At 41.0% G+C, this 14,590-nt stretch overlaps 5 protein-coding genes across 5 annotated transcripts; all 5 read left to right on the top strand.

Annotated features, from left to right (window-relative positions):
• Positions 1-1,255: 1,255 nt before the first annotated feature.
• Positions 1,256-1,931, top strand: LOC121879063 (glycine-rich cell wall structural protein 2-like). Its single transcript, XM_042385552.1, has 2 exons — positions 1,256-1,310; positions 1,453-1,931. Exons 1-2 carry the CDS (start codon positions 1,299-1,301, stop codon positions 1,834-1,836), a joined length of 396 nt encoding a protein of 131 aa, XP_042241486.1. The 5' UTR covers positions 1,256-1,298; the 3' UTR covers positions 1,837-1,931.
• A 2,052-nt stretch (positions 1,932-3,983) lies between these two features.
• Positions 3,984-4,641, top strand: LOC121879061 (glycine-rich cell wall structural protein-like). The gene is made up of 2 exons (XM_042385549.1): positions 3,984-4,051; positions 4,161-4,641. Exons 1-2 carry the CDS (start codon positions 4,040-4,042, stop codon positions 4,542-4,544), a joined length of 396 nt encoding a protein of 131 aa, XP_042241483.1. The 5' UTR covers positions 3,984-4,039; the 3' UTR covers positions 4,545-4,641.
• A 2,192-nt stretch (positions 4,642-6,833) lies between these two features.
• On the top strand, positions 6,834-7,494 carry LOC121879060 (glycine-rich cell wall structural protein-like). The gene is made up of 2 exons (XM_042385548.1): positions 6,834-6,861; positions 7,006-7,494. Exons 1-2 carry the CDS (start codon positions 6,850-6,852, stop codon positions 7,396-7,398), a joined length of 405 nt encoding a protein of 134 aa, XP_042241482.1. The 5' UTR covers positions 6,834-6,849; the 3' UTR covers positions 7,399-7,494.
• Positions 7,495-9,580: 2,086 nt separating this feature from the next.
• LOC121879062 (glycine-rich cell wall structural protein-like) lies at positions 9,581-10,204 on the top strand. The gene is made up of 2 exons (XM_042385551.1): positions 9,581-9,614; positions 9,724-10,204. The coding sequence occupies exons 1-2, from the start codon at positions 9,603-9,605 to the stop codon at positions 10,105-10,107; spliced, it is 396 nt and encodes a 131-aa protein (XP_042241485.1). The 5' UTR covers positions 9,581-9,602; the 3' UTR covers positions 10,108-10,204.
• Positions 10,205-12,388: 2,184 nt separating this feature from the next.
• Positions 12,389-13,075, top strand: LOC121879057 (glycine-rich cell wall structural protein-like). The gene is made up of 2 exons (XM_042385546.1): positions 12,389-12,441; positions 12,586-13,075. The coding sequence occupies exons 1-2, from the start codon at positions 12,430-12,432 to the stop codon at positions 12,976-12,978; spliced, it is 405 nt and encodes a 134-aa protein (XP_042241480.1). The 5' UTR covers positions 12,389-12,429; the 3' UTR covers positions 12,979-13,075.
• Positions 13,076-14,590: the final 1,515 nt, after the last annotated feature.

Here is a 14,590-nt window from a genome sequence, read left to right as displayed (position 1 = left end):
AGGTATACACGGCTCACCTTCCTCCTGCCACACACTACACACACATCAAAACATTGTACAATAATACCGATGGCCAGAAATAAGTATAATGACTCCTGTATACAAAACCTTAATTACCCCCGCCTGACGTTTTGGAAGGCTTGTTGGTCAATATCAACAAATAGACAGAAACTGGTGATGAAAACGGAAACAGCTATGTGGAGGTGACAAGTGGAGTGATGCAGTGGAGTGGTGGTAGAAGCATGTGGTGGAGTCATGTGATGGAGTCGAGTAGTAGTCATGAGGTAAAAGTCAAGTCGAAGTCATGTGGTAGAGCCATGTGGTGGGGCCCTGTAGTGGAGTCATGTTAAGAATATAGTGGTGGAGTCGTGGGGTAGAATCATGTGACGGATTCATCATGTAGTCATATGGTGGAGTCATGTTAAGGTGTCGTTTGAAGTTATGTGGTACCTGTACAGTTGCAGAAATGTGTTCCTACACCCTTATGGTAACACCGTGTCTCCAAACAGCAACGTTGCAGTAGTAGTATCACTGCTTATGAATGAATGGCTATTGGTCGTAGAACGACGGATATGATTGGTGGATAAGTTTGCTCTAGGTCATATTTATAGGTGGGCCGTTTGGAGAAACGGGTTACCACAGGGGGAGTAGGAACTCATTTCCGAAGCTGTACAATCATATGGAAGAGTCGGGTGGTTACTAAGTGGTAGCAATGTGGTAGAGTCATGTGGTAATCCTATGGGAGACAGCCTTTGACAATAACAATAGTGGTAGTAGTGGTGGTGGGTGTTAGTTCAGGTGGTTACAGTTTTGTGTTCTTTTTGTAGTTTGTAACTGTTAAGACGGAGTGAAATATGAAGAAGAGACTGAATTTGTACTTTAGTGAGAGTCATGTGAGCAGAAAATAGTTTACATTTAACATTTATAGCCATTAATATCTCGTGGGGTGAAATAAATACAAAAAATAAAGATAAATTCAAGTATTTGGTGTTTTATTTTATGTACATACACTTGTAGGACAATAAGAAAATTAATTACCTATTAATTACGAGCTGTAAGAAATTAAGTCACACGGAAGTCACTATCCTTAGTCTAAACCATTTCTACCAATCAGTGACTCAGTAAAATCACGATGGTGTCACCATGAGTGTCCGTGTACTGTTAACAGAGAAATTTGGGTGAGACCTTGAAAACAGGCCGTTCAACGTCGCCAGGTAGAGGGAATGTCTCATCTCAGAGAGGTATAAAAGAGCTCTCTGCCTCCGCTTACGGCACAGTTCAGGTTGAGACACATCAACATGAAGGTCTTGGTGAGTAGTACTGGTTAATTGAAAATACTTTATTTCTTATTTATTATCTACTTACAGCATTAATGACACTTGTATTAACTATAGGGTTTTGAAAAAAGCATATGCATCCTAAATTTAACTTGGTGTTAATATCCTCTTGCAGGTAGCAGCACTCGCCCTCGTGGCCACACTTGCAGTGACTGGGAGCGCTGAGCCCCTCCCGGAAGCTGACCCGGGTTTCCATAGAGGATTTGGGAGCTTTGGCGGCAGATCCCATGGAGGCATTGGTGGTTATGGAGGCTACCGCGGCAAGAGAAGTGCCGAGGCCGAAGCTCTGGCTGACCCTGAGGCTGATCCCAGTGCTGGTCATCTAAGCTATGGTGGCTATGGTGGTTATGGTGGCTTCCAAGGAATTGGCCACCAGCACCACTATGGCAAAAGGAGCGCTGAAGCAGACCCCGAACCTGGCTTTAGGGTTCATGGTGGCTTTGGAGGGCACGGTGGTGGCTTTGGTGGCTTCAGTAGATATGGCGGATACGGACGTTAATGTGGTCTTGTAAGGATTCTAATCAGTAATGACGATGACGGCAACTTTCTGTATTATTCCCAACTGAACAATAGCAATAAACTTTACAAGCTGTATATTACATTGATTTAATTTCCTTTCCACAAATTAATTTCTTCCATTTCTTTATGTTGACAGTTGGTGAGGGCGATGAGGGTGATCCTAACAATGATAACGAAAATAATTTATATCAAAAGTCTTTCTCTTTAACAACTTAGTACTGAGGCAATTTCTAATTGATATAGTCTTGCGATACAAAGGTACTAAAGCAAAGAGGTAAACTGCAGTAGTGGTCATGGGCAGTTTTAAGTCGGCATTTAAAAGTAGCAAATATATTTAATTTTAATCTTTATGTCTACAAGAAACTAAGATATTGGACAAAGGATAATTTCAGAGACAAGAAATAGACGACTAAGTTGATGCTTTGACGATAATGATCTGTTCTGAATCAAATAACATGTCCTCGACCACACCGATTGTCACTACTGATAATGATGGATATTATAGTAATGAATAAAGGAAGAATGAACAATGATCATACAGTAAATTCGAGATTGGGTTGACAACGTACTATATAATGTCACTTAATTGATTGACAAGATTAAAATGTCCTCAAACTTTAATCATCCAACTTATATTTCAAATTGTCTCCGTATCTTGTTGGTCTACCATATAATAATCACAACCAAGTGTTTCCATCCAAATTATTTCTACTGTATCCATGAGTAAGTCAGCACAGCGAGCTCTCACCTACACCGTTCTAGGTACATACGGATCACCTTCCTGGGGCCGCACACACCATACATCAAACATTGTACAAAAAAGGTGATAGCTAGATATGAATACAATGATTCCTCTATACGAAGCCATAATACCAACTCTCCCCCACGGCCCCACCCCACCGTGTGATATTTTATGAGTCTCGTCAATCAATATTACAAATGGACAGAAAGTATAAATCAAGACAAAAACTTCTATGTGGTGTGGTTATGTGGTGGAATCGTGTAGCAATCATGTGGTGGGGTCCTTTGTTATGGTCTTGCGGTGGATTTGAATGGTGGAGTAATATGGGAGGCAATACGGTGGAGTTGTTTGGTGGAGTCATCTAGTGGAGGCGAGTGGTGAAGTCATTTGGCTGAATCTTACGGTATTATCACGTGGTGGATTTGAGTGTTGAAGTCACTTGGTGTTCATGAGGTAGAGTCATTTGGTGGAGTAATGTGGTAGAATTTGCTTATGTACTCGTGTTGTGGAGGCATATGCTGGAGTCATGTGGTTTAACTGTGAGGTAGAATCATGTTATAGAGTCATGTGGGTAGTCTTGCGATGTAGTCATGTGGTTCAGTCATACGTTGGAGTCATGTTGAATTGTGTGGAATTATGTGGTCAAGGTGTGGTACAATCATGTGGATGAGTCGTGTGGTAGCCATAGTAGATAGCTTTTGACAACAATGCTAATGGAGCCTTGGTAGTAGTGGTGTTGGGGCTTAGTGCAGCTGTTTATAATGTTGTGTTGTTTTTGTAGTTCGTGACTAATAAGGAGGATTGAAATGTGAAGAAACTGACTTATATACTTTGGTGAGTCAAGTGGGCAGAGAATAGTTTACCTTTAGAATTTGTAACCATTAATATCTCAAGGGGGAAATACATTTATAAACAAAATAATAAAGATATTTTCGAGTATAGTGCATTTGAATTTATGGATAGGAACGTTCAAGAGAATGTATCATGATGGAATTGTAACGCAGTCAAAGGATATTTAGAAAAAAATCTTCGTATGTTTCATAATTAAAATTAAGATTTAATTAATAATTTAAGCACATACAACCTCTATTAGAAATCATGTATAACCATTACTTTTAACAGTTTGAATGTATTTGAATAGTTATGAGGAATCTGAAGCCTAATTGTGTAAAATCAACCATCTATTAATTACGAACTGGGAGACATTAAGAAACATGAAAGTCACTATCCTAAGTCTTTCAGATTTTCACCCGCCAATGACTAGGTAACATAAGGTGACATTAAGAGCTGAGGTCATGATGAGTGTCCAAGTGCTGTTAACAAAGAAATGTGGGTGATACCTTGAAAACAAGCTGTTCAGCGTGGCCAGGTAGAGGAAAGCTACAGTATAAAAGAGACACCAGCCGTCCATACGCCACAGTTCAGGCTGAGACACCCCAGTATGAAGGTCTTGGTGAGTCTTGTACTTGTTAATTAATGATACTTTATTTTTCTTACATATAATATTAATGACACTACTTATGTGTCTTGATATTTTAGTTGTTGTTAATATCCTCTTGCAGGTAGCAGCACTCGCCCTCGTGGCCACACTTGCAGTGAATGGGAGCGCTGAGCCCCTCCCGGAAGCTGACCCGGGTTTCCATAGAGGATTTGGAGGCTTCGGTGGCAGGTCCCATGGAGGCTATGGTGGTCATGGTGGCTACCGCGGCAAGAGAAGCGCCGAGGCCGAAGCTCTGGCTGACCCTGAGGCTGATCCCAGTGCTGGTCATCTAAGCTATGGTGGCTACGGTGGTTATGGTGGCTTCCAAGGAATTGGCCGCCAGCACCACTATGGCAAAAGGAGCGCTGACGCAGACCCCGAACCTGGCCATAGTCGCTTTGGAGGCTTTGGAGGGCACGGTGGTGGCTTTGGTGGCTTCAGTAGATATGGCGGATACGGACGATAATGTCGCCTTCTGAGGATCCTGATCAGTATTAACGGCGACGGCAACTTCTGAACTATTTCTAACTGAACGATAGTAATAAACTTTGCAAGCTTAACAATACAAAGATTTTACTTTCCTTTCTACAATTTTATTTCTTAGATATAAGTTATTAATAGTTGGTGGAGGTGATGAGAACCAAGGCAATAATAATACAAACATGAATTATTTACTCTCAGAAGTCTTCCTCCTTAATGACTTACCACTAAGGAAATTTCTTAGTAATATAGTTTTAAGATTCAACAGTACTAGAAGAATCAGGTAAATAGCAATGGTAGTTTGTTCGCGATTTTAAGGCAGAATTTAAGTAAAAAGTTTCCTGGGCGTAAGTTTTGTCTGCAGGGAACTAAGGAATAATATTAGACTACACCAACTGTTAATACTTGCTGGATATTATGGTAAAGACTAAAAGAAGGATGAGCAATGATCTTACAAAACATTGGAGACAGGATTGATGACGTAGGTACTATGTAGCGATGATGAACCAAGGGAAAAGATTAAATTGTACTTGACGTTTAATCATCCCATTTCTGTTTCCTTTTTCTTATTATCGTGTTGTTTATTCGTTAATAAACGCAACTAAAGGGTTTGATCCAAATCATTTCTCTTATATCCAAGAATAAGTTAGTACAGCGAGCTCTAACATACACTGTTCCAGGTATATACGGATCACCTTTCTCCTGCCACACACCACATACACACTACACACACATCAAAACATTGTACAAAAAGAACGATGGCCAGAAATAAATACAAGATCTAGGCATCGCAAGAGATTAGTCACTAAACACAACGCGAGAAGTGAAAGCAGCAGTGAAAATAATAACAGAGATTTCGAAATTATAAAATGTACTGTGCGAACCTTTCAATTCAAAGATATGTAGATGTCCCTCCATCTTTATATATCTCACGTACTGTAGTACACTACGTCCCAGTCTGGATTACTGCACACAAGGCTACACATGTCTCTGGGTCTCCTTCCCTCGGCCTGGTCACCCCAAGTTAGGTGGTCATTAGGTACATAAGGTAAAGAAGCTCTACCTGGACTTAACACCATCTCCCCCTCTCTCTGTGTGACACTTTGTAAGGCTCGTCAGTCAATCTTAACTAACTGAAACTGGTGGTTAAAAAAATAAATAACTTCTTGGTGGAGTACTGTGGTAGAGTGATATGGCAGAGTCATGTGGTGGAATCATGTGCCTGAGTCATGTGATAGAGTCGTGTGGTGGAGTCTTGTGCTTGAATCATGTGCTTGAGTCATGTGCTGTGAGCCATGTGGTGGAGTCGTGTTATGGACTAGTTATAAAGCCATGCGGTAGTGATCTGTGGTAATCATGTGGTAGAGTCATGTGTTGGAGTCATTTAGTGGTGATTCGATGGAAGAGTCATGTGCTACCCATGTGGTGGATCGTGTGCTAGAATCACGTGGTGGAGTACCATCTATAAGTCCAATTGCAGATTCATGTGGTAGAGTCACGTGAGAGTCATGTGGTAAAGTCATGTGGTGGTGGGTCTTAGTTCAGGTGTTTCCAAGACTGTCCTTTGTTGTACTGTACTTTGTGACGCTGGTAAGATAGATTGACATATAAAGAGAACGAAATCTTATACTGAAGTGAAAGTCAAATGAACAGAGAATACTTTACTGTAGCATTTATTCCCAGTCATGCCCTGTGGAGGGAACTGAGATAGAGAGATAATGGAGGGAAAACATCAAGTACACGTGTGTTGTTATGACGAGGGATGATCAAGAGAATGTATTATGATGCTCTTGTAACTCAGTAGGACGATAGTTAGGGAAAGTCATCACACGGCTCATATAAAAATGGTATTTATTCCCTCCAGTCAAATACCTGTACTGCCTTTACTAAAAATAAGATATATTAAGAAAACTAAATATAATACTCTGAACAGTTTACGAGTCATTAAAAATTTCTAAGAGGAGGATCAAGCCTGTTTATTGAAAATCTATCATCTAATAATTACGAGCTGCAAAACATTAAGTAACACGGAAGTCAAAATCGTAACTTGAGTTCACTAGATTTTTAACCTTCAGTAACTACCTAACCACCATGTGACAATAAGGAATGACGTCACGATGATTGGTATCCATGTACTATTGGGAAAGATCTTTTTTTGGGGAGGGGGGGGCAAGACCTTGGAAACTGGCTGTTCAGCTTTGTTTGTCAGGGAGGGAGTGTCATAGCTCAGGGAGGCATAAAAGACCCCGGAGCCTCTCCTCACGGCACACTTCAGGTTGAGACACCCCAGCATGAAGGTCTTGGTGAGTTTTCCACTTATCATTTAATGATATGGAATTGTATTTTCTCCTCCTTGCAATACTAATGACATCTCCATTACCTATATACAGGTTTACAAACAGCGTTGGAAGCCTAAAATTTAACTTGGCGTTGATATCCTTTTGCAGGTAGCAGCACTCGCCCTCGTGGCCACACTTGCAGTGACTGGGAGCGCTGAGCCCCTCCCGGAAGCTGACCCGGGTTTCCATAGAGGATTTGGAGGCTTCGGCGGCAGATCCCATGGAGGATTTGGCGGCTATGGTGGTCATGGTGGCTACCGCGGCAAGAGAAGCGCCGAGGCCGAAGCTCTGGCTGACCCTGAGGCTGATCCCAGTGCTGGTCATCTAAGCTATGGAGGCTATGGTGGTTATGGTGGCTTCCAAGGAATTGGCCGCCAGCACCACTATGGCAAAAGGAGCGCTGACGCAGACCCCGAACCTGGCTTTAGTCGTTATGGCGGCTTTGGAGGGCACGGTGGTGGCTTTGGTGGCTTCAGTAGATATGGAGGATACGGACGATAATGCGGCTTTGTCAGGATCCTCATCAGTATTGACAGTGACGGCAACTTCTGAATTATTTCAAACTGAACAGTAGTAATAAACTTTACAAGCTGTATATTACATTGATTTAATTTCCTTTCCACAAATTAATTTCTTCCATTTCTTTATGTTGACAGTTGGTGAGGGCGATGAGGGTGATCCTAACAATGATAACGAAAATAATTTATATCAAAAGTCTTTCTCTTTAACAACTTAGTACTGAGGCAATTTCTAATTGATATAGTCTTGCGATACAACGGTACTAAAGCAAAGAGGTAAACTGCAGTAGTGGTCATGGGCAGTTTTAAGTCGGCGTTTAAAAGTAGCAAATATATTTAGTTTTAATCTTTATGTCTACAAGAAACTAAGATATTGGACAAAGGACAATTTCAGAGACAAGAAATAGACGACTAAGATGATGTTTTGACGATAATGATCTGTTCTCAATCAAATAACATGTCCTCGACCACACCGATTGTCACTACTGATAATGATGGATATTATAGTAATGAATAAAGGAAGAATGAACAATGATCATACAGTAAATTCGAGATTGGGTTGACAACGTACTATATAATGTCACTTAATTGATTGAAAAGATTAAAATGTCCTCAAACTTTAATCATCCAACTTATATTTCAAATTGTCTCCGTATCTTGTTGGTCTACCATATAATAATCACAACCAAGTGTTTCCATCCAAATTATTTCTACTGTATCCATGAGTAAGTCAGCACAGCGAGCTCTCACCTACACCGTTCTAGGTACATACGGATCACCTTCCTGGGGCCGCACACACCATACATCAAAACATTGTACAAAAAAGGTGATAGCTAGACATGAATACAATGATTCCTCTATACGAAGCCATAATACCAACTCTCCCCCACGGCCCCACCCCACCGTGTGATATTTTATGAGTCTCGTCAATCAATATTACAAACGGACAGAAAGTATAAATCAAGACAAAAACTTCTATGTGGTGTGGTTATGTGGTGGAATCGTGTAGCAATCATGTGGTGGGGTCCTTTGTTATGGTCTTGCGGTGGATTTGAATGGTGGAGTAATATGGGAGGCAATACGGTGGAGTTGTTTGGTGGAGTCATCTAGTGGAGGCGAGTGGTGAAGTCATTTGGTTGAATCTTACGGTATTATCACGTGGTGGATTTGAGTGTTGAAGTCACTTGGTATTCATGTGGTAGAGTCATTTGGTGGAGTAATGTGGTAGAATTTGCTTATGTACTCGTGTTGTGGAGGCATATGCTGGAGTCATGTGGTTTAACTATGAGGTAGAATCATGTTATGGAGTCATGTGGGTAGTCTTGCGATGTAGTCATGTGGTACAGTCATACGTTGGAGTCATGTTGAATTGTGTGGAATTATGTGGTCAAGGTGTGGTACAATCATGTGGATGAGTCGTGTGGTAGCCATAGTAGATAGCTTTTGACAACAATGCTAATGGAGCCTTGGTAGTAGTGGTGTTGGGGCTTAGTGCAGCTGTTTATAATGTTGTGTTGTTTTTGTAGTTCGTGACTAATAAGGAGGATTGAAATGTGAAGAAACTGACTTATATACTTTGGTGAGTCAAGTGGGCAGAGAATAGTTTACCTTTAGAATTTGTAACCATTAATATCTCAAGGGGGAAATACATTTATAAACAAAATAATAAAGATATTTTCAAGTATAGTGCATTTGAATTTATGGATAGGAACGTTCAAGAGAATGTATCATGATGGAATTGTAACGCAGTCACAGGATATTTAGAAAAAATCTTCATATGTTTCATAATTAAAATTAAGATTTAATTAATAATTTAAGCATATACAACCTCTATTAGAAATCATGTATAACCATTACTTTTAACAGTTTGAATGTATTTGAATAGTTATAAGAGGAATCTGAAGCCTAATTGTGTAAAATCAACCATCTATTAATTACGAACTGGGAGACATTGAGAAACATGAAAGTCACTATCCTAAGTCTTTCAGATTTTCACCCGCCAATGACTAGGTAACATAAGATGACATTAAGAGCTGAGGTCATGATGAGTGTCCAAGTGCTGTTAACAAAGAAATGTGGGTGAGACCTTGAAAACAAGCTGTTCAGCGTGGCCAGGTAGAGGGAAGCTACAGTATAAAAGAGACACCAGCCGTCCATACGCCACAGTTCAGGCTGAGACACCCCAGTATGAAGGTCTTGGTGAGTCTTGTACTTGTTAATTAATGATACTTTATTTTTCTTACATACAATATTAATGACACTGCTTATGTGTCTTGATATTTTAATTGTTGTTAATATCCTCTTGCAGATAGCAGCAGTCGCCCTCGTGGCCACACTTGCAGTGAATGGGAGCGCTGAGCCCCTCCCGGAAGCTGACCCGGGTTTCCATAGAGGATTTGGAGGCTTCGGTGGCAGGTCCCATGGAGGCTATGGTGGTCATGGTGGCTACCGCGGCAAGAGAAGTGCCGAGGCCGAAGCTCTGGCTGACCCTGAGGCTGATCCCAGTGCTGGTCATCTAAGCTATGGTGGCTACAGTGGTTATGGTGGCTTCCAAGGAATTGGCCGCCAGCACCACTATGGCAAAAGGAGCGCTGACGCAGACCCCGAACCTGGCCATAGTCGCTTTGGAGGCTTTGGAGGGCACGGTGGTGGCTTTGGTGGCTTCAGTAGATATGGCGGATACGGACGATAATGTCGCCTTCTGAGGATCCTGATCAGTATTAACGGCGACGGCAACTTCTGAACTATTTCTAACTGAACGATAGTAATAAACTTTGCAAGCTTAACAATACAAAGATTTTACTTTCCTTTCTACAATTTTATTTCTTAGATATAAGTTATTAATAGTTGGTGGAGGTGATGAGGACCAAGGCAATAATAATACAAACATAAATTATTTACTCTCAGAAGTCTTCCTCCTTAATGACTTACCACTAAGGAAATTTCTTAGTAATATAGTTTTACGATTCAACAGTACTAGAAGAATCAGGTAAATAGCAATGGTAGTTTGTTCGCGATTTTAAGGCAGAATTTAAGTAAAAAGTTTCCTGGTCGTAAGTTTTGTCTGCAGGGAACTAAGGAATAATATTAGACTACACCAACTGTTACTACTTGCTGGATATTATGGTAAACACTAAAGGAAGGATGAACAATGATCTTACAAAACATTGGAGACAGGATTGATGACGTAGGTACTATGTAGTGATGATGAACCAAGGGAAAAGATTAAATTGTACTTGACGTTTAATCATCCAATTTCTGTTTCCTTTTTCTTAATTGTCGTGTTGTATATTCGTTAATAAACGCAACTAAAGGGTTTGATCCAAATCATTTCTCTTATATCCAAGAATAAGTTAGTACAGCGAGCTCTAACATACACTGTTCCAGGTATATACGGATCACCTTTCTCCTGCCACACACCACATACACACTACACATACATCAAAACATTGTACAAAAAGAACGATGGCCAGAAATAAATACAAGATCTAGGCATCGCAAGAGATTAGTCACTAAACACAACGCGAGAAGTGAAAGCAGCAGTGAAAATAATAACAGAGATTTCGAAATTATAAAATGTACTGTGCGAACCTTTCAATTCAAAGATAGGTAGATGTCCCTCCATCTTTATATATCTCACGTACTGTAGTACACTACGTCCCAGTCTGGATTACTGCACACAAGGCTACACATGTCTCTGGGTCTCCTTCCCTCGGCCTGGTCACCCCAAGTTAGGTGGTCATTAGGTACATAAGGTAAAGAAGCTCTACCTGGACTTAACACCATCTCCCCCTCTCTCTGTGTGACACTTTGTAAGGCTCGTCAGTCAATCTTAACTAACTGAAACTGGTGGTTAAAAAAATAAATAACTTCTTGGTGGAGTCGTGTAGCAGAGTGATACGGCAGAGTCATGTGGTGGAATCATGTGCCTGAGTCATGTGATAGAGTCGTGTGGTGGAGTCTTGTACGTGAATCATGTGCTTGAGTCATGTGCTGTGAGCCATGTGGTCGAGTCGTGTTATGGACAGTTATAAAGCCATGCGGTAGTGATCTGTGGTAATCATGTGGTAGGGTCATGTGTTGGAGTCATTTAGTGGTCATGTGTTAGTCATGTGGTGATTCGATGGAAGAGTCATGTGCTACCCATGTGGTGGATCATGTGCTAGAATCACGTGGTGGAGTACCATCTATAAGTCCAATTGCAGATTCATGTGGTAGAGTCACGTGAGAGTCATGTGGTAAAGTCATGTGGTGGTGGGTCTTAGTTCAGGTGTTTCCAAGACTGTCCTTTGTTGTACTGTACTTTGTGACGCTGGTAAGATAGATTGACATATAAAGAGAACGAAATCTTATACTGAAGTGAAAGTCAAATGAGCAGAGAATACTTTACTGTAGCATTTATACCCAGTCATGCCCTGTGGAGGGAACTGAGATAGAGATTAATAATGGAGGGAAAACATCAAGTACACGTGTGTTGTTATGACGAGGGATGATCAAGAGAATGTATTATGATGCTCTTGTAACTCAGTAGGACGATAGTTAGGGAAAGTCATCACACGGCTCGTATATAAATGGTATTTATTCCCTCCAGTCAAATACCTGTACTGCCTTTACTAAAACTAACATATATTAAGAAAACTAAATATAATACTCTGAACAGTTTACGAGTCATTAAATATTTCTAAGAGGAGGATCAAGCCTGTTTATTGAAAATCTATTATCTAATAATTACGAGCTGGAAAACATTAAGTAACACGAAAGTCAAAATCGTAACTTGAGTTCATTAGATTTTTAACCTTCAGTAACTACCTAACCACCATGTGACAATAAGGAATGACGTCACGATGACTGGTATCCATGTACTGTTGGGAAAGATCTTTTTTTTGGGGGGGGCAAGACCTTGGAAACTGGCTGTTCAGCTTTGTTTGTCAGGGAGGGAGTGTCATAGCTCAGGGAGGCATAAAAGACCCCGGAGCCTCTCCCCACAGCACACTTCAGGTTGAGACACCCCAGCATGAAGGTCTTGGTGAGTTTTCCACTTATTATTTAATGATATGGAATTGTATTTTCTCCTACTTGCAATACTAAAGACATCTCCATTACCTATATACAAGTTTACAAACAGCGTTGGAGTCCTAAAATTTAACTTGGTGTTGATATCCTTTTGCAGGTAGCAGCACTCGCCCTCGTGGCCACACTTGCAGTGACTGGGAGCGCTGAGCCCCTCCCGGAAGCTGACCCGGGTTTCCATAGAGGATTTGGAGGCTTCGGCGGCAGATCCCATGGAGGATTTGGCGGCTATGGTGGTCATGGTGGCTACCGCGGCAAGAGAAGCGCCGAGGCCGAAGCTCTGGCTGACCCTGAGGCTGATCCCAGTGCTGGTCATCTAAGCTATGGAGGCTACAGTGGTTATGGTGGCTTCCAAGGAATTGGCCGCCAGCACCACTATGGCAAAAGGAGCGCTGACGCAGACCCCGAACCTGGCTTTAGTCGTTATGGCGGCTTTGGAGGGCACGGTGGTGGCTTTGGTGGCTTCAGTAGATATGGAGGATACGGACGATAATGCGGCTTTGTCAGGATCCTGATCAGTAATGACGATGACGGCAACTTTCTGTATTATTCCCAACTGAACAGTAGTAATAAACTTTACAAGCTGTATATTACATTGATTTAATTTCCTTTCCACAAATTAATTTCTTCCATTTCTTTATGTTGACAGTTGGTGAGGGTGATGAGGGTGATCCTAACAATGATAACGAAAATAATTTATATCAAAAGTCTTTCTCTTTAACAACTTAGTACTGAGGCATCTTCTAATTGATATAGTCTTGCGATACAACGGTACTAAAGCAAAGAGGTAAACTGCAGTAGTGGTCATGGGCAGTTTTAAGTCGGCGTTTAAAAGTAGCAAATATATTTAGTATTAATCTTTATGTCTACAAGAAACTAAGATATTGGACAAAGGACAATTTCAGAGACAAGAAATAGACGACTAAGTTGATGCTTTGACGACAATGATCTGTTCTGAATCAAATAACATGTCCTCGACCACACCGATTGTCACTACTGATAATGATGGATATTATAGTAATGAATAAAGGAAGAATGAACAATGATCATACAGTAAATTCGAGATTGGGTTGACAACGTACTATATAATGTCACTTAATTGATTGAAAAGATTAAAATGTCCTCAAACTTTAATCATCCAACTTATATTTCAAATTGTCTCCGTATCTTGTTGGTCTACCATATAATAATCACAACCAAGTGTTTCCATCCAAATTATTTCTACTGTATCCATGAGTAAGTCAGCACAGCGAGCTCTCACCTACACCGTTCTAGGTACATACGGATCACCTTCCTGGGGCCGCACACACCATACATCAAAACATTGTACAAAAAAGGTGATAGCAAGACATGAATACAATGATTCCTCTATACGAAGCCATAATACCAACTCTCCCCCACGGCCCCACCCCACCGTGTGATATTTTATGAGTCTCGTCAATCAATATTACAAACGGACAGAAAGTATAAATCAAGACAAAAACTTCTATGTGGTGTGGTTATGTGGTGGAATCGTGTAGCAATCATGTGGTGGGGTCCTTTGTTATGGTCTTGAGGTGGATTTGAATGGTGGCGTAATATGGGAGGTAATACGGTGGAGTTGTTTGGTGGAGTCATCTAGTGGAGGCGATTGGTGAAGTCATTTGGTTTAATCTTACGGTATTATCACGTGGTGGATTTGAGTGTTAAAGTCACTTGGTATTCATGTGGTAGAGTCATTTGGTGGAGTAATGTGGTAGAATTTGCTTATGTACTCGTGTTGTGGAGGCATATGCTGGCGTCATGTGGTTTAACTATGAGGTAGAATCATGTTATGGAGTGATGTGGGTAGTCTTGCGATGTAGTCATGTGGTACAGTCATACGTTGGAGTCATGTTGAATTGTGTGGAATTATGTGGTCAAGGTGTGGTACAATCATGTGGATGAGTCGTGTGGTAGCCATAGTAGATAGCTTTTGACAACAATGCTAATGGAGCCTTGGTAGTAGTGGTGTTGGGGCTTAGTGCAGCTGTTTATAATGTTGTGTTGTTTTTGTAGTTCGTGACTAATAAGGAGGATTGAAATGTGAAGAAACTGACTTATATACTTTGGTGAGTCAAGTGGGC

The sequence above is a fragment of the Homarus americanus genome, unplaced genomic scaffold (genome assembly GCF_018991925.1).
Source record: "Homarus americanus isolate GMGI-L3 unplaced genomic scaffold, GMGI_Hamer_2.0 scaffold4060, whole genome shotgun sequence".
NCBI classification, from domain to species: Eukaryota; Metazoa; Arthropoda; class Malacostraca; order Decapoda; family Nephropidae; genus Homarus; species Homarus americanus.
The sequence above is the reverse complement of the archived record's forward strand: the minus strand, read 5'-3'. Positions and strand labels throughout refer to the sequence as shown.